Source organism: Nanorana parkeri, unplaced genomic scaffold (assembly GCF_000935625.1).
Source record: "Nanorana parkeri isolate BGI_ZX_2015 unplaced genomic scaffold, ASM93562v1 scaffold153, whole genome shotgun sequence".
Lineage (NCBI taxonomy): Eukaryota > Metazoa > Chordata > Amphibia > Anura > Dicroglossidae > Nanorana > Nanorana parkeri.
Window position 1 is genome coordinate 900,661 of NW_017306421.1, and position 27,035 is coordinate 927,695.

General features: G+C 40.2%; 1 protein-coding gene across 1 annotated transcript in view; it reads left to right on the top strand.

Moving 5' to 3' along the window:
• Positions 1-7,457: 7,457 nt before the first annotated feature.
• LOC108785280 (solute carrier family 22 member 6-B-like) overlaps positions 7,458-27,035 on the top strand; it is a 31,585-nt gene continuing 12,007 nt past the window's right edge. Inside the window, exons 1-5 of the mRNA XM_018554335.1 lie at positions 7,458-8,087; positions 10,765-10,868; positions 20,589-20,743; positions 22,214-22,382; positions 24,381-24,501. Of these exons, the coding sequence (XP_018409837.1) occupies positions 7,794-8,087; positions 10,765-10,868; positions 20,589-20,743; positions 22,214-22,382; positions 24,381-24,501 (843 nt within the window). The 5' untranslated portion in view covers positions 7,458-7,793. The remainder of the gene's footprint in view (positions 8,088-10,764; positions 10,869-20,588; positions 20,744-22,213; positions 22,383-24,380; positions 24,502-27,035) is intronic.

Here is a 27,035-nt window from a genome sequence, read left to right on the forward strand (position 1 = left end):
ATATTAGCCCCTTATTTACCTTAGTGAAGTCTAGTTAGTTTTGTTAACTCATTCATTCGCTTATTTTTTTGCTGATTTTTTTCTAATAGTTTGTATTAAACTTTTGAAATGTGTGTTTTGTTCCTTTTTGCAGTGTCACATTTAAAAATCCTTTGTGATTCTAGCGGCTTTGAAAAAAGGGGGGAAAAAAATCGCAGAATAAATCTTTTAGTTAACCTTTTTTTTTTACCTGTGAAATTTGTGTTTATAATTTTAGTTAAACATTTTTATTTTAATAACGCCTTAATTTCCGTCCCTTCGTTTTTTCCTTTTTTTTTTTTAACCATTTTAAATATGTGTTTGTTTCTGCAGTGCTCGGGGGGAGGGGGCACTTTGGCAACCTTGCCTTGGGTACCAGAGAACCCTGTCCCAGCACAGCCCGCAGGATAGAAATGGTGGCCCTATTAATTCTGTAGTGAGGTGTATTACATCTACATGACTGTTTTTATGAAGCAATAATATCACATAGCAATACAAATGCTATGTACAGTATAATGACTTAGGTAATATATAATACTGTATTGAGAAAGTACTGAGTACAAAACAAGAGTGGCTCAGTGGAAAGTAATTAGAAAAAGGCAGCTACTGTTAATCAGTGCATCCCCAGTCTGGTGAAAGACATCCTTCTGTAAATTTTCACTGATTCAACTAGAAAAACACCAAAACTGAATCACTGACTTTTTTAAATTTAGCACTGACACTGTAGTGTGCATCTCATCATACGATTATGTGGTGCCAGTACACATTAATGAGATATAAAGGATTCAGAAATGTATGACATTCAGTAAATTTTGAATAGCTCCCAAAATAAGAGCTAATTTCTGAAAAAAAGTTAGATGTAGATTGCCATGGAAACAGAAACAATAGAATTATCACTGGCAGTTGTCAAAGTACTGACACAGTGAAAGGTTGTTGAGCTTCATTAGTTCTACTGTCATAAATGAACAATATTGAATATGTAATATTTGGCAAATGTTGGCATTTCCAGGCTAAGCGGATAGGAGTTGGAGGAATGGCTTTTGAATTACATTCAACTCTATAGGCAAAATTCACAAAGTTAGCACACCAGGATATGGATCCTTATTAACAAAAAAGTGACAGTTATTTTCAGCCAATGAGAATTGAAAATTACAGTCACATGGCTGAAAATAAAGACCCTTCTGAGACCAATGCAGCAATGTTTTTATTAGTGTCAGCCCAATGTCTGTAGGCAAATCTCAAATGCCTTTGTAGATTAAGGCAGATCCTTGCAATTGTAGCACTGTCAGGGTTCCATCCTGACTTTACTGGTTTGCAGCATTCTGGCTTGGCTGCCATTTTACTTATCTGTGTTTCCTTCTTTGCCTGAGCAGACTCTGGAACGTTGCTCACTACTCCCAGGCTCCCTCTTATGGCCAGACAGGAGAGCATCATCTGAGTGAGTCAGATGGGAGTTTCCTGTCTCTGAGTGATAATGTCACTTTACTCACTATATATAAACCACTCAGTCCAGTCTGACCTTGCCCTTGTGTGGTCTTCCTGCTAGTGCATTCTTGCTGCTCTGAGTATCCTGATTCTCTGTATGACCCGATCCTGGCTGATGTTCTCCTCTGGTTCCTGCTTCTGGCTTGTTCCTGGCAACACTTATTTCCTGGCTCCTGCTAATGGCTTGTTCCTGACTACGCTGATCTCTGTGTTCCTGACCTGGCTTGGACGACTACCCACTCCGGCTCCTGACTCTGGCTTGTTCCGCTTTATGATTCTGCTAGCTCCTGTAGACACTGTTCTTAATAAATATTTTAACTAGCACCTTTCGCTTGTCTGGTTTTCATTGTGCTCTGACAAGCACACCCCCTAAGGAGCCACGTACAGTAGTAAAGCAATGGGTCTCCCTGTGATTCCTCTGTGATGCACATCAATTATAAATACACAGCACACCTTGAGATGAATAATACCTCTGTCCTAGGGAAGGTTGCTATGGGTTAATTCAGTACTCTTCTTGACTAGGGATATTTTCATTCACTTCACCCATTAGCACCTACCGCCCTTTATGGTGACCAATAAAAGCGATGTCCAGACTGTAGATATGATGCTGAGAACTTTTATTGATGAACTTCAGGAAGGAGGTTGCGGGTCAGGATCATCAAGGCTGATGTAGACTCCTTTAAGTGGCAGGGTGTAGTAGCTGTCTCCATTCACTGCATGAAGAACACCTAGCACAGCAGCACTTGAGGTAGAAGTCACCAGTCATATTCATCCTTGTCATCAGTAATAACCACTGGGCCCCAGACTCAGGCCCCAGTTTAAGTACATGGCTAGTCCCCAAGCTTCAGGCCTAGCCATTTCAGACAGTCCATAGCAGTCTCCCCACAGGCAGGGTCCGGGGGGAGGAAGAGAGAGATCACATGGTCCACTCCAAATATTTATCTCCTCCCCCAGTGTAAGCGCTGCTTGCCGATGCGTTCCAGCGTGGAGAGCACTCGGCGACGGCATGATGACGCGGATGTGTGGCGCCGCTGCGTTCCACGCTGGAACGCAGAAGTGCCGAGAGGAGCGTGCGGCTCCTCCCACCCGCACTTCCTCAAACATTTAAAAACCGGCTTGGGGGAAATGCACGGCGTTCCCTTATTGCAGTCTTAACGCCTGCAAACCCCCAGCTAAACTCTAACCACTATCCCCATATGGATGAAGTGACACGGCCAGCCTGCAGCTCCTGGGAGACCCCCTGATCCGGACCCCAACAACCATTGGAGCTGTGCCAGGACGCAACCCCCAGGATCCGGATAAGTACCTTGCGGCCTTATACTATCTGCCTTTGACTTTAATTTACCTCCATATTGGATATATTACCACGGATGCATTTATTACTTGATTTTGACTTTATTTTACCTTCATATTGAAGATTATACCAGGGATGCATTTATTACTTACATGTGACTTTGATTTACCTTCATACTTGAGATAATACCATGGAAGCATTTATTACTTGCATATGTCTTTAAGTTAACCCTGTACAGGAAAGTTCCCCAGGGACTCTTAAGATAATTAGATGTGAATCTAAAAGACGCCTTTGTTACACAGTGATTACACCTACACTACTAGGAGGTGTCTTTAAGTTATCTACAGATAGGGGGTATGAGGTAATACCTTCCCTGCCTGCATTATAAAAAGATCCCCTTCTATTCGGGCAGATGATGTAATGAACTCCAAACTCTTCGCTTAAGATTAAGAGTGACGCCTGGAGTTCAGTACTGAGTGCCATACTTTGATAAATACACTCCTTACTACTGCCACCCCTTCCTCCGCAGTTGTGGTTCATACTCGTTCACTGCAAGACGTGACAACCAGCATGCACCACTGGCCAATAACCTCACAGTGATTGGCTGGGAAGACATACCTGCTCATAGCAATCTCTCATTGGTTGCTCTGTTCTGTGGCCAGGGTACACCCAGCAGTTGATAGATGCAAACAAGGACAGATTGGTTAGGGGAAACCAAATGAACACAGACTACAAATCAGCATCATACTGATTACAATCTGACAATAACTACATTTAATAGCACTCCTCCCTACAGGGTGCTACACAATATTACAAGAATAGGCCTTCTAGGTCTTAAATGTGAGGGCCATTACTTTTAGGGCAGTGTAATTTATTTACTACACTTGCCTTCCATTTCCATTCTAGACTCTTTTTAACTAGTTTAAGAGTTGTTTCTTTATTTGAATCTCAGATCTGATTTATAACTCAAAAAAATTGACTAAAAGTGCAGCCAGTGCTAATCTTAGTAGTTCTAATCTTCTTCTCATTTGACATCTTAGCTTTAATGTATTTTCTATGTTTTTGTAGTGTTGAAGATACCACAATCTTTTCAGAACTACTCTTTACTTCATAGCTGTCCAGCAGGAGAATATAAATTCACATTGCTAACATATGAGGCCTTTAAAATTACAGTTTACGAGGCCTTTCCCTATGCAAATAGTATACCACTTACATGAACTAGTGATAAGTAGACATGTGCACCAGCAAAAAATTTGTTTAGTTTCGTTTTGAAACAAAAAAAAATTTGTTTCGTTTAGTTTCGTTTTTCGGATTCGGATTATGGACGAAATTCGTTATTGGACGAATTTCGTTGCAGCAAAATGACATTCGGGTAAAAAAAAATGACATTTTTCTGCAGAAGATGAAAAAAAAAAAAGCCTGAGGTTCCCCCCAATTCATACCAGACCCTTTAGGTCTGGTAGGAATGTTAGGAGAATGCCAATTCAAACGCAAAAAAAGAAGAAAAAAAAATGTTGTCTATTACTCTCCCGGCCCTGGGCTAGAACCTGCGACCTTGACAAGTCTGTTCGCTAACCACTACACTATTGACTCTGAACTTTTTACCACAGTAGGAGTTGATATATATGAATGCAATATGTAGCATTTGACAGCTGAGAATGTCAAATGGGCAGAGGAGCCATTTTTAAAAAAAACTTTTTATTAAAGGAATATTCAAAAGTTGACTGTTTTTTTTTTTTTCAATTAAAGGATTTTGTCAAAAGTCTGGACTTTTTACTAACTATTTGATTTAACCCTTTAGTGAATAAGTAGGGGTACAAGTACTCCTTACTCATTCACATTTCATTGCAGAAAAATGACATTAGGGGGGAAAAAAAGACATTTTTTTTTTACAGTCTGCAGAAGATGAAAAAAAAAAAAAGCCTGAGGTTCCCCCCCAATTCATACCAGACCCTTTAGGTCTGGTAGGAATGTTAGGACAATGCCAATTCAAAAGCAAAGGAAAAAAATAATAATTATCGGCCCTGGGTTAGAACACTACACTATTGACTCTGAACCTTTAACCATAGATGTGTTGTAGAGGGAAAATGTTGTCATTTTTTTTTCCTAATGTCATTTTGCTGCAACGAAATTCGTCCAATAACGAATTTCGGGAAATCGGGAATTTCGGATTTGTTTGCATTCATCTTAGCTGTAATTCGGAATTCGGATGCATCCGAATCTCCGAATTTCCGAAAATTCGTCCGAGACGAATTTCGGAACGAACCGAATCGCACATGTCTAGTGATAAGCATACAGAAAACTTAAAGAATTTGCAAGCTTTTGTTAAAAAAGGGAGGAATAGCTTGACACCGTCATGGGGCACATGTACCAATGCAAAAACATTTTTTTTAAAACATTAAAAAAAAATACATTTCAGTGGAAGTAGGGTTTTTAATGCAGCTTAAAGACCTTATTTCTAGTGTGCACTACTAAAAACATGCAGACATGCAGAGATAAAGACATAGTTGTCACAACAAGTGGCCAAATCAATGTCTACTATTCTGACATGTATTCTGTGGAGTAGTGTTTGTCAAGGTTTTTTTTTTTAAAGTGGACCTTTTGGTAAATAGCAGATTCCTGATATACTCTATAACTGTATACAAGAAAGAGAATGTTAGGCCACGAAAGCAAAATAAGAAAAGTGGCCTCATGGGAATGAAAGTCTTCAAGTTTTGTGATGTGATGGAAAAGTAACTTTCACAGCCAACATTTTGTGAAATACAATAGAAATACAATAGATTAGCCATAAAAACATTCTTGTTAAATTGGGATTCAAAGTTGACAACTGGAATTACATTACTTTGAAAAACACTAATAATTCTGCTGTCAAAGCAGTTTATAAAGGTTTTTCGTAGCACCATGTTCACTGTGACATGGCAACAGTATTCTCCATTTCCTCCTGCCAGGCTTTATTGCTGTCTATTTCTGCTGGGCAAATTCACCCTAAGGCCCCATTCACACTAGGGGACATGCAAATCGTGCGTTTGGCGCGCGATATCGCGCAAATGGTTGCATTGGACTGAGTGCAATCGCGCAACATCCGCGGCAAAAAAGGGTCCTGTTGTAGCGACGCGCGACAGCGACAAACAGAGTCCCATTGACATTCATTGGATTACCGCGCGATAAAACGCTCAGTGTGAATGGGGCTAATTGTCTTGGTGATCACTGGGACAGAAAGTGACAAAAATTCAAACATTTTTGGTTTGTTACCAGAAAAGGAGGAGAGTTCACCTGGATCTATGTTGAACGCTCACTTACTCCAGGGCACATCTTTTGCCAGGATAGGATGTGACAAAAACCTCTAGTGTGGGGTGCGGACTGAAAAAATTAGTTTTAATTATTCCCTACAATGTCCCAAGCCAAAGTAAAATATTTTAGATATACTTTAGTTTAGATATACTTTAAATTGTAGATTTTCCATTATTTTGAATTAAAGGAGAACTATGGGGCCAGGGCTTTTCCCCATAGTTCTCCTTAGGGTAACGGGAGGACACAAACTAGCGTCCTTCCGTAACCCTAAGCGGATCCCAACATCCATGTTGAGATCCGCCCAGCTGCGTGAGTGACAGCTGGCTCTGCCTATCTAGAGGCAGAGCCAGCTGTACCCGCCCCCTCCCCGTCCGTTCCGCCAGTCAGCGCTGGCGGATCGGGGAGGGGGGAATCCAGCCCCTCCACTGTCACGGCAGAGAGCCGTGACAGGATCGAGAGGTGAGCGAACGCCGGTATATGTTCGCTCACCTCCCGATATACTGAGCCGACCTGTGACAGTCTCATTGTCACAGGTCGGCTAGAACTATGAGGTGAGTGAAAATCGCTCACCTCATAGTTCTCCTTTAACATTTTGCCCATGCATGGTCATTCTTCCTGAGGTTTGTTTTATTTAACAAACATGAATTATTATTATTATTGTTCATTCGGTTCAAACAGGAATCCTCTTATTCTTTCCCACGTGCTGTGGAGCTAGCTCATGCTTATGTCTAAAAACTTGTGATGCAATCATCCTTAATTTGAAAATGTTTAATATTAACACTGTTCTTTTTAGTTTAATGTATTTCTAGTTAGGAAAATGTAAATATTTAACATTTCTAACAAATGCCAAGTCATTGTACCTTTATTGAATGACTCACAGAGTTAAAGGAAGTTTTTATTAAACGGCAGCCTGAAGAAGACATCCTTAGTTTCTAAAGGGACTCTGTCCTTAGCATTTCACTCCCAAGTCACGATCACTGGCTGGAGGAAAGCTTCTGTTATCAGGTCACTTTTAATTACAGGAGTGCTAGTCCTATCATATCAACTGGCAGGCTAAAGCCTAAAATAAATTCAAACTTGTAGGTAGTGGGTCTTAAGAAGAAGTGGGTCTTAATTACTGGAAGTCTAACCAACATTCGAAGAAATCATTTGCTTATACTGGAGAATAGCTTGCATACAAATTGACCTCATTTACTGAAGAAACTTATTCACTGGAACAAGAAACATCTGCAGAAGTCGCATACATTGGAACTCTGGATTTGTTCAGTGACTTGGGGATTGGCTTGTCTTTGTCATTTGCTGGAGAACATTCAATAATATACACTGGAAAACATCTCCTTTATACAATCCCCCTGCTTAGTCAAGTGTGGTTTTCTTTTTTTCAAAAAAGTATATCTCATCAGTATCCACTGTTAAAAGCTAGTTTTAAATTACTGAAAGACAGTGTTGATTTATGGAACCATTCATCATAGACAAATTTCCATCATTAGCCGTCATTTTAAATCACTGGTTAGCAGTAATCATCATTAGACACCAGGATAATTCACTTTAGAATTTCCATCATAAAATCACCATCCTTCCTGAGGCCAGTATCCTCTTTCAGAAGTCAGCTCAAGCCAGTAAAAGCAATTTTAGTCACTGCAGAAACGTTTCCATAAAAGATACCTAAAAAGCAATTTCCCAAAGGTATAAGTATTCTTCATTAATGGCACTGAAAGATGTACTGGAGAAAGAAAGACTGTTCTCTCCCTTCCATTCTATTTTGGTGTCGGTTCTCTCTGCACCTCTTCTATTTGTTGCCACGCATAACCTCATGCAGATTTTTACAGCTGCAGTTCCACCACATCACTGCCAATCCAACCTTACATGGGAACAATTCAGTCAGCCAAACGATTCCTGCAACCGTTACATCTCTTCGCTGTCCAATGCCACAGAACCTTGCAAGCCAGGGGACTGGAAATATGACCTAAGTACATACACTTCCACTATCATTAGTAAGGTAAGTGATGTTCCTGAAAATACTTATGTTTATAGAATAAGCTGTTGGTTTATTACTTTCAGATTTCCTTACTTGTTTTCTATGACAGTTTTCTATGACAAGTCTTGCTGAAAGGAATAGCAATATATTTTTAAGGCACCATTACATTTTTAAGGGGTCTGTTGGGAGGGCTAACTGTAATGGCAGTGATCTCCAACAGTTTCTTATAACATTTCCCCTGTCTTTGACAGTCTCCTAGATCAGTGCTGTTCAACCTTTTTCAGTGATGGCACAAAAGTGTGCAAAATCTCAAGGCACCCCAGTCTAAAATGTCATAGATTTTAAGGGTGACCCCACGCAAAAACACAACAAAAAGTGGGTTTCTCCTTTACATTGAAGTGTCCCCTTCAATATCCCCCCTTTCACATCAGAAACCCCTCTTTCATATCAGAGTTCCACCTTTACATCAGGAGCCCCCTTCACCTCAGTCTTCATTCCCCCCATCACATCACAGTGCCACAATCAAAACATTTTTGAGGCATCCCTGAGGAAGCCACGGCACTCTGGTTAAGTTAGGCTGTCTTAGAGCATGTCCCAAGTCTCCAACCACGCCTGTAGCATATTTGTAGTCTTTGGCCATCTCCTGTAACATGCCCAATGTCTTTACCCATCTACTATAGCATGTCCAGTTTATGACCATTTTTGGTAGCATAACATACACTGAGGGGCATTTATCAAAACTGGAGCATACAAATTCTGGAGCAGCTGTGCATGATAACCAATCAGCTTCTCTCTTTTATTTTAAAATCTTAACTGATCAAACTGAACAGAGAAGCTGATTGGTTGCCATGGGCAATTGCTCCAGATTCTGTCTGCTCCAGTTTTGATAAATTCCCCCCACTGAATATTATGGTGGTGGTGATGCCAGTGGCTGTGCTTGAGGCTCCCTATATCAAGTGAGTTGAGCACCGATCTAGATTAAGTTAAAATATATAGTCTGTTAATTTCAATCATTCATACATATTTCATAATGTTATTGTAAAAAACACTTTACTTAATACAGTACATTATCTTATTAACTTTTTAGATACCGCTTTACAATTTCATGGACTACTGGAATCCTAACAGTATTTGTGATGCCAAGGTCAACGTGGTTTTTAAGTTTTGTATATACAGTACTAGTATACATGATGATATATTACCTTTCAGAGCCAAGAGATCAGCTCTGGGGATTTACAGTTCAGATCTCTCAGCGTAGACAGCCATCTACTTCCCTAGGACCCCACCACATTAACTGTTTCTGTACCCTAAAGCTTACCACAGCCTTTCTCAGCCAGAGTGCCACGGCACCCTGGTGTGCCTTCTGGCTTTCTTGTCAGGGTTTCTTACCCTTCCTCCTCTAGTCCTCTGTGCATGACTTGCTTTGCAATATGTCTGACACTTCTGTTCCTCTTTGGCGCCCTTTTATGACCAAGCCTGTAAACATCATCATTCTGCAACTACTGACACAATTTCTGAAAAATTGCTGTCTCAGAGTGATGATGCAAACTCCAGCTCACTATTTAACCGTCTGCTTGTACATTCAGTCTCCGCCCTTGCGTTTGTTCTTTGTTCTGATCAACCAAGTGTGCTGCTGTTGTTCCTGTTCCCTGTGTATGGCTCTGGCTAACTGATCTCCTGGTTCCTGAGTCTGGCTTTGTTTCCATTCATACTGGTCTCAGTGTTTCCTGACCTGGTTCGGGTACCACCCGCTTTGACTTCTGACCTCTGGCTTGGCACTGGCAACGTCCTGGATTATCTCCATTGTTTTTGGCATTCATGTTTATTGTTGTTTTCAATAAACTCCTTTCATTTTTTAAACTTGCACTTTAAGTTTCTGTATGGTTTCTTGGTTCCCTAACACTTCCTCAGGGGTGCCTCGAAATTTTCACATCATCATGCCTCCAATGAGAAGAAGGGGGTTGGGCTTCTAGTGTGAAGAGGGGCTCCTAATAAGAAGGTAGGCTCTTGATGTAAAGGGGGATTCTGATGTAAAAGGGGGGACTCTGAAATTAAGCAGAATGTGAACCCAACATTTTTTTTTTGCTTCGGGTTCCCCCTTAAAAACCATACCTGGTCCTTTATCTTGGATAAGGGTCTGACATGGATTTTGGAGGGACCACACAACATTTTTTATATTTATGTTTTTTTTTATTTTAGACTGGGTGCCCCAAGATTTTGCATACTTTTAAAGGGAGCCGTGAGTGAAAAAAAAGGTTGAGAAACACTGGCTTCCTATACACCTTACAATCCGATTGTACAATTTCCTTTAGATCTGTCAACAACCATGTAGTGCAAGAATTTACATGACTGGATACAAATGGAATGGATTGTGTGGGTACAGCTTTTACAACATAATTTTGGTAGATCTAAGGGAGATTGAATAAAGATTGTACAATCACTTTGTAATGTGTGGCCAGCATAAACGTTCTCTTAAGTAAGCACAACCCCTTGTTTTCATAATCATTTCAGCAGAACTGGGATTCTCGGTACTAAAAACAAATCCTCCTACTTACTGACAGCTTACACATTACATGAAAATTGATATCTGCAACATTTCGTGTACATTTAGTGAAAAATATATATTTTATTGTCTACTTCAGCATATTGTAGTTTGTTCCACTGACCCTAACATCTTATGTTAATCTCTCTGTCACAGTGGGATTTGGTATGTGAAAGAGAGTGGATGAAGGAACTGGCACAGTCTGTCTACATGTCTGGAGTGCTGGTAGGGGCAATAGTTTATGGATCACTTGCAGACAGGTAAGCCTTGTGGACCTTGAATACTGTGAATACCCGCAGGGCAGCACTTAAATGACTAAACCACCTTAACTGATGTTTAGTTTCCAATTTAAAGCACATCGCACATCTTTATGAATAAGCTTTGATATGAAGAGGAAAATAGATTGAAGGTTAATGGAAGCATATGGTGGTTATAGAAGGTGGGGATAGTCCACAAGCTGGAGAAGAGGGGAGACATGACATTGCAGACTGCTAACTCTTGCAACGTGAGGGTAGTTTTTCTTTTACCTAGAGATAAACTTTAATATATGGTTTGGAAACTTTAAATGGTTTGAAAACTTTAAAGAGAGAGAGGGAGAGAGAGAGAGAGAGAGAGAGAGAGAGAGAGAGAGAGAGAGAGATTCCTCTATTCCTCTACCTTTGTGTGCTCTGCTTGTATAGTAGCCCAAAGGATCCATACCATTGTCTAAGGGTGCTTCTTTACCAGAAAACCTTGATGTGCAATACGACCGTGAGGCTATAATAGACTTTCATGATCAATTATGTTTTCATCAGTCCTAAACCTCTGGTGATGGGACTCACGTGACATAGTACTACAATGACCAAATAAATAAACAGCTTAATGTCCAGTAAAAAGTGAAGAATTGGGTGTGGATGACTGCTATTTGTCAAAACCATCTTTACAGTAGAAAAAGACATGACAGTAGAAAAAGGACATGACATTGTCATGAATTAATGTTCAAGGGGAACAGTGGATGACTGTGTAGATTTTGAAGAAAATGTTGTTTGGTACTGGGAGCCCACACATTGAAGTTCACTGGTGCTGTGCAGTAAAGTTAAATATTTTAGGTAAATGTTCACCATGGAGAGGAGAGCCCCGAAAGGAAGAAGATGGGGTACATTTACAAAAAAATAAAGCAAAGGGACAAAGCACAAGAAAAGCAGATTGTGCTTTGGTTATTTTTTTCTGGGACTGATCAAAAGCAGATAAAAAAAGAGAAAGAAGACATTTTACGCAAATGAGAGCAGAATACAAATGGAAGCATAAAGTATACATATCTGTAAGAAATCATTCAGAATGTGAAAAGAAGATGTAGATAATGAGCAAGAAATAGAGGAAAGGTGACAAAGTAAAAAAACGTAATAATAGAAACTGTAAAAAGTTCTTGGTTATCAATCTGTACAAAGAAATTAAGATTTGACAAGGAATGTAAAAAATCAGTAAAAGGAAGAATTAAGGCCAAGCCTAGAGAGAAAAACAAGCACAAATATAGACGAATTTACCGAAAAAAAAAGAATGATACATAAAATATGCAGGAGGAAGAAAATGGGAAAAAGCTCCAGAGAATAGAAGAACTGTTTGAAATGAAGGAAGGTAGAAATTTGTTGACAGAGATAAGTGTAGTAAAGAAAGGGTTTCAATAGAGAATGACAGTTTATAGAAAAAACATGGATACTTCATTGGGAAAGAAGATAACATATTAGAATGCCAGGCTGAATACTTTGAAGAGCAATTAGGAAGAAACATACATGAAGATTTTTTTTATTTTAAAGGAGAACTATGATGTGAGTGCTTTTCACTCACCTCATAGTTCTAGCCAACCTGTGACAATGAGACTGTCACAGGTCGGCTCAGTAGATCGGGAGGTGAGCGAACACATAGCGGTGTTCGCTCACCTCTCGATCCTGTCACGGCTCTCTGCGTGACAGGGGAGGGGCTGGATTCCCCCTCTCCGATCCGCCTGCACTGACTGGCGGAACGGACGGGGGAGGGGGCGGGTACAGCTGGCTCTGCCTCTAGATAGGCAGAGCAAGCTGTCAGTCACGCAGCTGGGCGGGTCCAGGCATACTTGTCGCTTCAGCAGCTCGTGGTATACTGCGGCGTCTCAGTATACCGCGAGCTACAGCTTGCGGAATACTGAGCCTAGGGTGACGGGAGGACGCTAGTTTGTGTCCTCCCGTTACCCTAAGGAGAACTATGGGGAAAAGACTTAACCCCATAGTTCTCCTTTAAGGCCTAGGATTTTAAATTAAAGTCTCATTGTACCAAGAAGTAGGGATAGTCATCAAAAAACTGAAAAGCAGTAACGCACCGGGAGAGTATGGTACAAGGTCATAATTGATAAAACAAGTAGAGCTGACTTAAAGGAAACATATACATACATGAAGTAATACGTGAGGTTTTGAAGGAGAAATCAATGCCAGATGAATAGAACATGGGAATCATTTGCCTAATCCTGAAGAAAACATTGGATTATTGTGGTATCACCCTGCTAAATGTCCTATATAAGGAAAGCAAAGATGAGAGTTTTAAAAAATGAGATAGGAACCATGTGTTTATTAAATACAGACACTACAGATATTTTAAAATCCTTACTAAACTTGCAACTGAAGACAAAACAGATACAGATATAAAAAGTGATAAAATACTGATGATTAAAGAAAGTGCTACAATCTTTAATAGAACCCTAAAATATCTTGCAGATTAGGGATGTGGTTCACGTTCCCTGTTGCCATGGGTTTGAGATTTGTGATCTTTTTGTGCAGATTCCTGGAAACATTTTTTAAACCATAATGCACTGGATGGCCTTTGAACTATGGCAAGCAGGCTTACAAGGACCTACAAGGGGGCTTTTGGATAAGCCAGCCCCCTCACTATAAAAAGGGGGGGGGGGGGGTGCTTAGTGTCAGTGAATTAAAAGCTATTGTAAGGAAAGCATAGGGAGAGCTGACAAACTGCGTAGGGATAGATTAGGATCAGTTAGGAAACTGTACTTTAATTCTGATTGGTAGATCTTTGGGCATCCAGCCCCTTTGCTGCTTTTTTGTTCTTGTTATTGAGGGCTTTTTGTATCTCATTGTATTTTGTAGTTGATTTGAGGTCAGCTGTCACTTTTAGCTGTTGTCCCATGCATAGCAAACTTTTTCTTGTGCTGTTAGGCTTTCCTTTAAAAATTATAGACTTTTGTTTCAGGGGGTAGTATTTGAGGTGCTCGTTTATTTTTAGGGTATTTTTTTTATTTGATATTTAGAGGGCCTATATTTTAAGTTAAACTTTTTTGTTTTTCTGCAAATCTTCCTTTTTTTAAAGTTTACTTTTGTTTCAGGACCTTATTTCAGGTTTGGGGGTGCCTAAAGTGGAACATTAACTGTCCATCTGTTTGCTTTTTTGTTTAAGTGAACAAAAAAAACAAAAAACTAAATGCTAGAACAGTGTTCACTTAAACCACCTCACATTTTATCAGTCACATTGAACGCACTTCCCATCCCTATAGATAAAATAAAAGGTAGGCATACAGTAGTTAGGCCTTTTATCCCTAATTAAAACTGTCCTGCTGCTGGCCAATGTTACACTGCGGCATCCTTTGCAGCATCTAAATTTTTGTGGTGAAAACCTTAGTAAATTTGGGCCTAGCCTTTCTATTTAAAATGATCCTACCACTAGCCAATTGTACACTGCTATGTCTGTGGTCTCTTAATTATTGGAGTAAAATACCTGCCAGTACTTCTTTTCTTTAGTGCGTTTTATCCAATTCTCCCTTATTAAAAATGTCCTGCTGCTAGGCCAATTTTACACTGTTGTATCATCTGCAGTCTCTTAATTCTTAATGAGAGCTTGATACAAATGCTCTAGCAGCAGGACATTTATGCATCAGCAAAAATAAGGATAGGACAACAAACTCCTGGCCAATAGCTATTAGCATTTGGATAAAAAAGTATGTGTCACTGCTTAAGCCTACCTGAAAGATTTTTTTTCCAAACTGAAATAAATCAAATTGGAGTACTGCTGCTGTATCTAAGCCAAGCTAATTGTAAAAGAAAAAACACAATTCCACAGCCAAATATGCACTTTCAGTATACTCTGTCGCTGAGACTGTCCATCATACTGTTCTGTAACATCATGTACAACTTAGGGATGTGTGTATTCTCAATGTTGCCCTCGAAGCTGCATGAAAAGACCCTCTCGCTGCTGTATGTCATTTTTTTTGCATCAGTACAAGTTCCCCATGGCAGCGCCCAGTTTACCATGCCTTTTTGACAGTAGTTTGCCTATTAGCCCTAAAAATGGCTGAGCGGTGCGGGGGAGCAATGTGCGTGGCTGGCGTGTCACAGGAGGCCAGGCTCTCCTCCTGCACTGCCCCGTTCAGCCACCTGGGACAGATCAGGAAAGCGGTGTGGGGGCAAAGACATCTGTCAACTGTCACAGGAGGCTGGGCCGGCGGTGCGGGGAGGAGTCAGCTGTCACAAGAGACCGAGCTCTCCTACCGCTCGCTCAGCCTCCTGTGACAGCGAGTCAGGATGGAGAGCGGGTGCGAGCGGGTGTTTGTAAAAAATAGAGGACAGAGTATGTTTACTGTGTCCCCAATTATGAATGAATGGGAAGTGATCTACATCACTTCCTGTTCATTCATGATTGTGGACATGGTAAACATACTATCTCCACAAGTTATAAATGAACAGGAACCCTCAGTATAAAGTATTCCTGTTAATTTTTTAACAGGGGCTTCAGAATAAGAGATTGAGGACTCTGTGTCCTCAATCTCTTTTTCTATTTTAAAAGGGAAATATCAGGGGTCTGTTTAGCCCCCTGATATTTCCCCGAAGCCAACAACAGTTAAAAAAATTACAATATTTAATAAAAATAAATAAATAAATAAAAAATATTTAAAAAAAATGTAAAAGTATTTAAAAAAAAAACATTTTCAGTTTCGGCCTGACTTTTTTTTATTTTCGGTTTTGTTTTTGTTGTCATTGTCATTTTGGTGCACCTTATAAAAAAGTACTGTAGCCATTCAATCAGTATGACAGCCAGGCAGCTAGAATTTTTAAAAGGAGATGTAAAGATAGGCAGGATTCCAATTATCTGACAAAAGGTTTGCTAAAAAAAAGTGCATCAATCCTCCCCAACCCTCCCAACATAAAACCACCAACCCAACTGCTTGCTTATGCAGCGCTAACCCCCAAAGGAGCCACTGATACATTCAGTTTCTTCTGTCCCGTTCCAGAGGTGAACTGTCCAGACAATCTGGTGACATTCTTCAAATATCTTCAAATATCTATACGTTGGCGGCACCATCCGCAGTCACTTCAAGCACCCACTTGCAGATTTGCATGGGAATCCCGGTAAGGAGTGCAGCAAGGAATTACTTTTCTTTTCTGTCCAGACCTGACGCACGACACACCAACACACATTGCGGGATATAATGGGCTTTAATGTAAGGCAAAAGCACTTTGTATCAAAGAACAATTGGCGATATGGTATAGCAAATATGTTCTTAATCAGTACCCATGAACGACAGCAACTGAATAACAGAATGTAAAATTCTATATGTATGCAAAGTTAACTATAATGTAAAAGATAAGCTACCCCACTAATGGCAACCAGATACCCTTTTCTAGATTACTGGCCAGTAGCGCTATATAAAGTTCTGCCGCTGTTGGGGCCCTTGTTTAGCTCTCTAAACAAAGCTTTAAAGAAGTCATAAGGTGATGAAAGGTTCCCAAAGAAAGAGGTTTCTCACTGGGGCATCATTTCTTTTCTCACAAAATAGGTAATAAAAAGTCGATTGTTTAGAAACCTCTTACCACAGTAGATGATACCGGAATCTCAGGTGATCCCACAAAGGCTGGCGAAAATGTTGAGCCAGCATTAAGCATTTCTCCTGACAGACCTCGTAGATGAACAGGGTATCAGCCCCACTCACAGCAGTCACAGTCTCTCTGGATGTCAACATACAGTAGCAGCAGGGATACCTCTCAATACATATTTTTAAAGTTTTTATGGTGGGATAGTTAGTCAAATGTGTTATCTTATATGTCTTTTTCAATAAAAAAAATTTTTTCATGCAACTAACTGGCTTGTCCGGATCCCTGAATTGACCACTGCTAACCCGTTATTCTGTGACGAGTTAATCCTTTTCTTTGTACGAATCAATATGGTCACGGATCGGACCACATAGGCAGTTGTGCAAATACAAGGAGGGTGATTATAATCAGTCGGATCTCCAGGTAGGAACAAAACCCGTTTCTAAATACCTCTCAATACAGTCCAAGCACACAGCAGATGGATGGGCAACACAGTTCTAAGTACTACTCACCATTTGATTTACTTCTACTTGCTATGTCTATGTAGTGAGTCCCCACAGATTTGAATAGGGCTGTACTCTGAATGTCTGTATTCATAGAGTGCAGCCCTATACAAGTCTATGAGGGCCTACTTTACAGGCAGAAATGGCAATGAAGATTTAGGCATTCAGGAGCAAAACATTGGAGTAGATCATAGCTCTCATTCTGAGGTAAAAATACTCTTAGTTAAGGGGTTTCTATGTTCGGGGTCCAGAGGTTAGAGAGAGTGAGCTAGTGTACTTTTTACTAAAAGTTACATTGTCATTTAAGGCAGGGCTCATAATTTAATTCCTGAGCTACTAGCCAGGCCTTAGGGGTTACTCGTCACCAGTTGTGCCACCTAACCCCTACCCTGCCCCAGCCTTAACTCTGCCAGGTCAGCGGTGTAATGCAGAGTAAAGAGGCCAGCGGTATAATGCACAGTACAGAGATCAGCAGTATGGCACACAGTGCAGAGGCCAGCGGTGTGATGCACAGTACAGAGGTCAGCAGTACAGAGGTCAGCAATGTAATGCACAGTACAGAGGTCAGCAGTATAGAGGTCAGTAATGTAACATACAGTACAGAGGTCAGTAATGTAACACACAGTACAGAGGTCAGCAGTACAGATATCAGTAATGTAATGTACAGTACAGAGGTCAGCAGTACAGAGGTCAGTAATGTAACTTACAGTAGAGAGGTCAGCAGTACAGAGGTCAGTAATGTAATGCATAGTGCAGAGGTCAGCAGTGTAAGGCAGAAAGAACAGGGACTTACAGTGCACACAGCTGATCTGATTCAGGTGCCCTCTTCCTCTCCTGGTAGTGGTGGGGGTGGGGGGGGGGGGGGGGGTGCTTCAGAGATGTATCCTCCATGAAACCTCTCTTCAGGTCCCGTGCTGCATAAATTTCCAGCCAGCCCAATAGTAGCTCTGCAGTTTTCCTCCCAGCCTATGGCAGATGAGGTGGGTGGAGGAAGTTGCAGGTGGCCCGAGGAGCCAAAGTGAAAGAAACACAGTCAAACTGATTCTTCTCCTCCTCAGCTGCTCTGCAGCAGCAGCAGGCGAGGAGGAGAAGAGAGAGAGAACTGAACAAGCGATCGCCACTGTTGAAGCGGTCATTTCCCCCCATGGTCCTGCCAGTAGTGCCTCCTCCCCAAATTTCCACTCGCCCCCACACAATTTTCACTCGCCAATTGCGAGGGGGCGAGTTGAAATTTTGAGCCCGGCTTTAAGATTTAGTTTCTTTAAATAGGAAAAAAGATTTTAAAAAATGATAGGGCTTCAAATCAATTAAGAGAAAAAAAGAAACTATGAATTTCAGAAAGAAATATTTAACATCTTTTTCTACAGAGAAAATCAAAGTAAGCAGGGAAATTTAAGCTAGAATAAAAGCAGGAAATAGATGTTACTTTAGAAAGTACTCCATAATAAAATCTAATGCCATGTTCAAAACTTTGAAGATAAAACATCATAGAGCTAAAATAAGACCAACAAATAGATCTGAAACATGGTGCTAAACACAAACTGATTGAAAAATGTTTCAGCTATAGCAGTGGATGGCACTGAGAAAGATGTGGGAAGGTACTATAATGCAAATACAGTATACTATGAAAATAGGAGAATAAAAACCAGATAAATATATAGGACTATAGAAAATAAATTGACATCAAAACTGTGATTGGAGTTCTACTTTAAAGGTAAAATCCACTTTTTTGAAAAAAACTATACATGCACACATGTTCATAAAATAAAAAAATGCATTTACTATTTTTTTGCATTGAAGCCAGTAAAGCATTGCCAGCAGGATCAGAGGATCGCAGTTGCAATGCTCTCGCTCCTGTAGATTCTTCCTCCTGTCTCTGTCCGTACCGAGGTACAGACATACAGTAGCAAGGACAAGAGGAGGTATGAATGGACTACATGTGTGGTGATGTCACCACGCTAGACAACAAGTCCCTCTGGTTGGTGGGACTGGCAGTTTCTCTGTCAAAGGATTTGTGCATGAATGACTCGACTGTGTGGGCAGAACCAGATACAGCTACACCAAATTAAAAAAAGAGTAGCAGCCTGGAGGGAGAAGAACCCTGCGATTCAAAATGTGTGCGCGTGTGTCTGTGGGGGGTGTCAGGGTTGTGATGTTTTATGTTACACCCTGAATATGATACACTTAGCCTTTAAACTCCTGCTATATAGTGTCTTTACTGAAACCGGTGCACAATATAACAATATGTATACAATAATGTACACATTACAGCAAAAATCTGAGCGTTAAAAAGAAAAGGTCAAATGAAAAAATAAGCGGATTCCAAACTTGACATGTCTGTCAGCTGTGGACTGCAAACATGTGCTTACCATCGGAACAATAATTCAGTTAGAACATATTACATCTAAAATATAGAGGTGTTCTGTAATGTAAAATGCACTATGAAGAAAATAATGTGATAGAAACCCCGATAAATATATTTCACTACATTCTTCTACATTCCTTCATCCTCAAAAGCCACCATTTGCACAGTATTTCATTGTATTTTGCATTCTACACCATGCCCGTCTTCACTTAATGAATTCAGCTCTCCTCTCTCGGCTTCCTGTGTCAGCATGTTGTCAGTGACAGCTCAGGTGTGCTGTACATTACAAACCATCTCTCAGCATACTAATACGAATGCGGGGATGGCCTTCAGTTACTTGGAACCCTGTGCACAATTTGATCATGACCCCACCACCCACACACAAATACGTCAGCTATACTTCCTTCTGCAACATGAAGATAAGTGACAAATATATATTAAAATCATACAAAATGGAGCAGGGACACATTTGTACAAAAATGTTTTAGTCCTTTCACTAAGATGGATAAGTTACTTTACCTGCTTTTATTATTGTACCTACTTAATGATCATTTTCACAAACAAAAATGTCACTTGCCTACACAGAGCAAGTCCCCCCCCAACCCCTTATACTCACCTTTCCAGCACTTCCTCACTGCTCCTTTCTCTGTTATAGCTGGAGATGTCACTTCTTTGGTCAAGTGATAGTTATCATGCCTAGTGATTGTTCCAAACACTGTCACAAGGGAGCAGGTTACATGTTCCCCCATACCCAGAAGTATCAGGTACTGTGTGACATGGGCAAGGTGACAGTGTCTTTTAGTATCTGTACATCATATTTTGGTCTGCAAGATACTAGACATCAGCAGTAACAAGGATTTTGGGGGATAGAGAGAGATTGTTCTGGGAAAGAAAGATTAAGCCTGTTCAGAGCCTTCGGAGCTTTTATACATCATAATGTACAGTATCTGCTTCTGAATTGCATTCTTTTCTCAAACATATCAATGTGAATTCAAAATCACATCCTAAGCTATTTAAGGCTGCTCAGAGCAACTCAGAAGCAGTCTAAAGCAATCATAAATACCGCAGAAGCAAGTCAAAAGCAGTTCAATGCAACTTAAACATGATTCAAAGCAATACAAATACATATTGCATTTACCGTATTTCTAAATCTGAAGCCCACACACAGAAGCCTTGAAGTTGTCAATGTATGTAACAGCATGTTTTGGATAATTGCAAAATTAGGCTATGTTCTCATGTTATAACTAAAAAGACCATGCTCATGCCCGATATTTTCATACCCTGTAGGTTTGGACGCAGAGTAGTCATCTTATGGTGTCTTCTGCAGACAGCTTCAATGGGAACTGGGGCTGCCTTTGCTCCTTATTTCTCCCTTTACTGCTTCTTTCGATTCATGACTGGCATGGGGATCTGTGGTTTCATCATCAATGACCTTGGACTAAGTAAGTCTATTGAGGGAAGTGGGATATAGTATCTATATGGTACAGTACATAAATTAAGTATGATGGTATACTGTATATAGCATCTGAATTTATAAGGAAGGGAAAGACCTCAGCTAAAAAAGACTGGCTGAGATTTATTCACTACTATTGTGAGTAAGACCAGCCTTAGGAGGGTTATACATGATTCTAGGCCAATGTAATGAGTAGGTGAGTGTATGTAAGGCTTCCCTATGGCATGATAAGAAGTACTTTGACCTCAAAAGTACTTTTTCTACCAATTAACAAATTGACAAAGGGAGCACAAACTTCCCCTTTTCATGTACAAAGAGGAAAGAGGCCAACATTGTGTGAACATGTTGGCTGAATTGTACAGAGTTCAAGGTGGATCCCGGTAAACTCACCCCTTGTTCTGGTGACAATTGTAACATTTTAGAATTCCCATGACTTTGCGTCCTGGGGACATTGGTCACCAGAGCAAGTAGTGTGACCTTTTGGGGAACAGACTGCAATTAAAAACCTGACAGTGGCTATAACCATTCCCTACCCTTTTGAAAGCTCTAAAAAAAGTTTTGGCAATAGTTAACCATAGAGGAAACCTATACTGAGATGCATGGCTGGCATGTAACAATATGGTTTAATACTTTAATAATTACTTAGAACAAGTATGTAAATAAGGATACCTGACTTTCCAGATCTACTTGTTCTTGGTCAGTGGCTCAGAAAGTATTGAAACATGTGGGCCAGTGTCATCTATTGCTGTCAGAAAGAGGTCAGAAATGGCTGCCTTCTAATTTTGTTTATGGGTAAAGTTAGGTGCTTATGGGTACTGCTATAGTCTGTATTGAATAGAAGCAATAGGCTGCTCATTTACTAGTGGAGAGATATCACAGTGTCCCACATGTATCTACATGAGGTGAAACAAAAGGAGCTATCTACTCCATCAGAATGGGCATTACTTGAGTTTAAAGGAGTGTACTATACTATAGCAAATTTTATACGGAATATACACTGCCTGTCCAAAACAAAAAGTCACACACTCTTATATTTCATTGGACCACCTTTAGCTTTGAATACGTTATTGTAAATCCCAAAACGTGTTGGCTTTTCTGAAATTCTATAAAAATTCTAACTGTATACACTGTGGTTTGCTGTTGTATCTTACATTACATTCCACAAAGAAGAGCATTCACATTCCTTTTGTTTCACCTCATTTCTAATTTTTCTTATGACAGGTTTTCTTTAAAGCCCCCGTGATCATGCACCAATGCACACATCATAATGGCAAGCAGCAACAGAATAAAGAAAGCATTTTGACATTATGCTTATATGCGATGTAAAGTTAATTTGACTTAATCATACTTTGGCAAGGAAAGGAGAGTCATTTTGTGGTAGAGGGTGATAGGAAGGGCATATATTATCATTCAACAGACACCATAATATAATAAGATGTTATTTGTTTATTTTTGGCAGCAATGGAGTGGACACCAATGAGATATCGTCCCACAGTTTCAATTTTTCAAGGTACCTGTCTCACTATTGGTCAGATTATCCTGGCAGGAGTGGCATATGTCATAAGAGACTGGAATTGGCTGCAGCTGGCACTTTCTGTACCCTACTTCTTCTTTTTTATACTTACCTGGTAGGTTGACACTAAGAAGCATATTTTAGCAAATAAGAGTAAAAATATAGTGCCCCTCTGGGTTTTAGGGGCAGGGGGAGCTGTCATTTCACCTTAGGAATGGATCCTTAGCTGGAATTTGGGATGTGCAAGTGAAATGGAGCGCCAGTCACTTTAAAGTTTTGTGATGCTTTATTAAATGAACAGCAAAAAATTGGGAGAGAAGGTTAGGGCTGCAGATATCTGAGGAACACAGAACTCCAGACTCACAGAATGCTTTCCAGCTTCATGGTGTAGAGGGCCTTTAAACCGAAAATGCAGTGAAACTGTGTTAAAGAACCATAGCTGGTTGGTAGACATTTAGAGATCTCCCCTGGGTGAGACACCAGACTTTTCTCCAAGGGTCCAAGCCCATCATGGCTTCTGCGGTACCTCCAGCAGATTAATTTCCTCCCTGGCTCTCCATCCCAGGAATAATTCCTGACCCTGACTGGGTCCACACCTGACCACCTGTAGGTTTCAGGCCCGGTCAGATAGCACACACATGAGGAGGCCCGGGGGAGAAAGAGACTCTCACATGGTCAGACCCGGATATTTATGTCCTCTCCCAGGATGCACCACTGGCCATGAAACTCCTAGTGATTGGCTGAAGAGACATACAGTAGATATCCGAAGCATTCCACTATTGGTTGCTCTGCTCTGTGGAAAGGCTACACCCAGCAGCAGGCAGATGCAATCAATAACAGAATCCTTTAAGGAAACCCAAATGAGTACAGACTATACAATCAGCCAGACTAAATGCAGTCTCAGCAAACTAAATGTAAGTAGTCACCCCACTTAGGGCAAGGTGGCTACATATAATTTACAGTATAGCAGAATAAATATACCAAAAATATTTTACATGTATATTTGAACTTAAATATCATTTTGAAAGCTAAACACCTACATTATATTTAAATATAATACCATTTATTTTACATATTACTGATATCAGCCTGCTTAACCTACTGAACAGCAACAATTACAGTGGAAAAGGGAGTGACAGCACTTTGGGCCAATCAGCATTCTACTGCTTTGCACATTGCTGCCAGTCTAACACTATCAACATACTTACAGGAGAAATAAACAAAATTAGAACCTAATTAGCATAGTAAGTTAGTTTAATTGGTTCAAGAGGACATCGGTCACAATGATGGACCAATAACAAAGAGACAGGATAACCATGAAAACTGTTCAATAACAGAGTCACCCAAAGATCTGAAGAGACATGCAGGGGCCTGGAGGTCTGCGATATGAAGCAGAGATGTACTTTGCCCAATGTTTGGGGACTACATGTTGTCTTTGAACCTCTAATCCTTCACCCTAACCTTTACCTAATGCCAAAGAGCCCATTCATGCCTCTGTATTTATCATTTATTGCAGTGCATTTTTAAAATATGCATTTTTGCATTTTACATTTGGTATTATTCAATATTTGGTTATTATTATAGAACTCTATGTAAGAGCCTATGGCTAGAAATTTGCACCAAAAATGCAGAATGCACCACAATTAAACGCACAGATGTGAACTGTGCATGGCACTACTGTAATTCAACCCCTACAGTTACACACTGACTGTATCAGGCTTTGGAACTATTAGCCAATAGCTTAGGTTCCTAAGCCAATATCTCAGTGCTGAAAACTAATAGTATGTTATGAGTATGCAGCTACTCATTGTACAATTAAGGGTAATGCAGGGAAGTCAGAGACCTGGCTGAAATATCTGACAGAATGTCTGGATTACAGAACTGAATGAACTGTATTAAAAGTCAGGTGAGACAGTTCACATTTATGCACTTCAACTGTCTATTTAGCTACTAGCCTTGAGGTCGTCTTTTAACCTGGTCTTCTTTAATCTGGTCTTCTTTTATACGGAATATACACTGCCTGTCCAAAACAAATGCTTTACATAACTTGCATTTCTTTTGAATATCTGTTAACTGCCTTTTCCATTTTTTTTCCCCGTGTTACTATTTATAGTTGGGTCCCAGAGTCATCTCGCTGGCTTGTCCTTGCAAATCGCTCTCAGCAAGCTCTTTATAATCTGAATCGAGTAGCAAGAGTTAATGGAGACAAACATAGAAGCCCTGTTACTCTTGAGGTAAAATTTGCTCTACTTGAAAATATCTATCTTACAGTCCTGAAATGAGTTTCAAAGATCAGGATACAGAGGGTACAAGGACAAGGGAGGCCAGATGATGGACAAGTATAGCCATCTTTGGAAATTGTCAGGCACATTGGCAAATTACCACAAGAACTCAAAGTTCCCCAATCTGGACACTGGGTGCAACCATAACCAGCACAGACACACTTATATCCCACCACTGCCACCAGATGTCATGAACTCATGCTATGAGATTCTTGTTTGGGGGGAGGGGAGGGGGATGAGGAGAGATAATCCCTTGGGAAGGTAGAACAATTCCACTAGAGGGTGACTCTATTAAAATCTAGCTGGCTGAGCACAAAGGCAGATGCAAATCTTGCATACAATCTGGTGCACTCTAAGGGTTGTGTAGCAAGCTAGGTGATTCCATATACACAGATCCCTATTGCTGGCAATGCCTATAGCAGATAAGATGGATTCCACACACTGACATTAATCTGCCTGCATTCGCATTGGTCATCTCATTCTCTTCTATATACTAGGGTAGGGGGTTGCTCACAGTGTTAAATAGAGTATTAACAAAATTGGTCATCTCATTCTCTGTCAGCTGACAGAGATCACAAGAGCGCAGCCACACAATGTAATCTCACACTGATTAACAGCAACCTTACAACCGAGATTACAGGTACTGGTATATACAATGCCAGAATAACATAGACACCGGCACAAGATCCCCTCCATCAGGCAAAATGAGAGGCACTCATTTTGTCTGATGGAGGGGATCTTGTGAGACCCTTAAACGTTGCTTTTTGATGCATTGTGCTTTGTCTCATGTGTCAATGTACAGACGCCATTGATTCACCACTTGGAGTGTCGGTGTCTATGTTATTCTGTGATTATAGACGATTGCCATCCATCGACTGCCGCAGGACCCATCTTTTATATGGAACAGCGGTTTTGAGTGCAATGGGTTAATGGACTGTATGCTGGTATATACAATGCAACACAAAAATCTCTTCAGGCGTTATGCACTCTTTGCTTGGTACAAAGAAGGCCAATTTATTAATTTATATTTAATATTCCAAAAATATGGAACAGTGCAGAATATGCACAGAAGTAAGATAAAAAGACATGCAGAGAGTTTGGCTATTTGTTACTTGCTATCTATAACATATTTAGATTCTAATGAATGGTTATTTAGTTCTGTTAAATAATATGTTGGTTTGTAGATTGTAAAGCCTTGTCAAATGGAAATATAGATGTGCCCAGGATACTAGGCATTAAATTGTATTTCCACTTTTGCAGTCAAATTTGAGAAATCCCCACTATATGTTTGTTATGTGTTCCCATTCACACAGCATACCGAAAAATAACTTTTGAAAACATATTTCATACCTTTTGCATGTTTTGTTGCAGCAGACAAGATGGCTGAATCCAGGTTTTTCTCAGCACCTTTACAGGGATCCGTCTGTCCTTACAGAAAGGCTTAGAACTGAATATCAAGGATTCTGTTTCTCTCATTAACTTCATTAACATATAATGGAAAGGCCTCTCACCCCTCACAGCCCTTCCTAACATTACAAAAGAAAGAGAAGCAAGTAGAAATGTTGACCCTTATGAAGCCAAGAAACCCTAACCTAAGTAAAAGCAACATACTGTTTAGCATCCATCCAAAACACCCCATCAGACCCTTTGATTGGGTGAACTTAGCTCTGCGACACCCTCTCTGGCTGCTGCATTTGGCAGCTGGAGCTTTTGTCTTACCATTACAACTGTTAAGATATTCTACTGGTAAGGGTCATTTCTGAGGGACATTGACTCTTGCAAACATCAGATTGGACTTACTCTGCAAGTGAAACTCCACTTAAGTGATTTTCACTTTTAGAACCCTTTTATTTTACTGCTGCTTATGTCTGTTTTGAGCATTGAGAGCTGGTACACCTTTGTTAGATATAAACTACACCACAAGGTGCCAATCGCTGTGACTACATGAAGCCACTTTAAATTTGCTTTCTCTATTGTGTGAATAGCAAAATGTGCAGGGTGTATCTGCTTACAGAGACAAGATGAAACACCGTCCTCTACATGCTTTTTATTTCAGCCTATCAACATGGAATTATTTCATGTTCAAATTATTCTATACACAAACACTAAAACAGCAAGACAATTTTCAAAATAACAAGCAACATATGGAACGGTGTGCACTGTGCAGTGTATCTGTACATGTTACATAGTTACTGTGCATAAGTTGCAAGGTTGAAAAAAGACACCGGTCCATCTAGTTCAACCTAAATATGTATGTGTGTGTTTGTCTGTCTGTGTACATGTCGTTATGAACGTCCATAGCCCTGTATATATTGTGAACTGGGAAACTCATCTAAATGTTTTTGGAAATTATCTATACTGTCAGCTCATACCACTAACTGTGAGTTCCACATTTTTACTGCTCTGACAGTAAAAAGACTCCTTAGGCATTTTCAGATTAAACCATTTCTCGTTCAACTTCATGTTGTGGCCACGTGTCCTCCTGA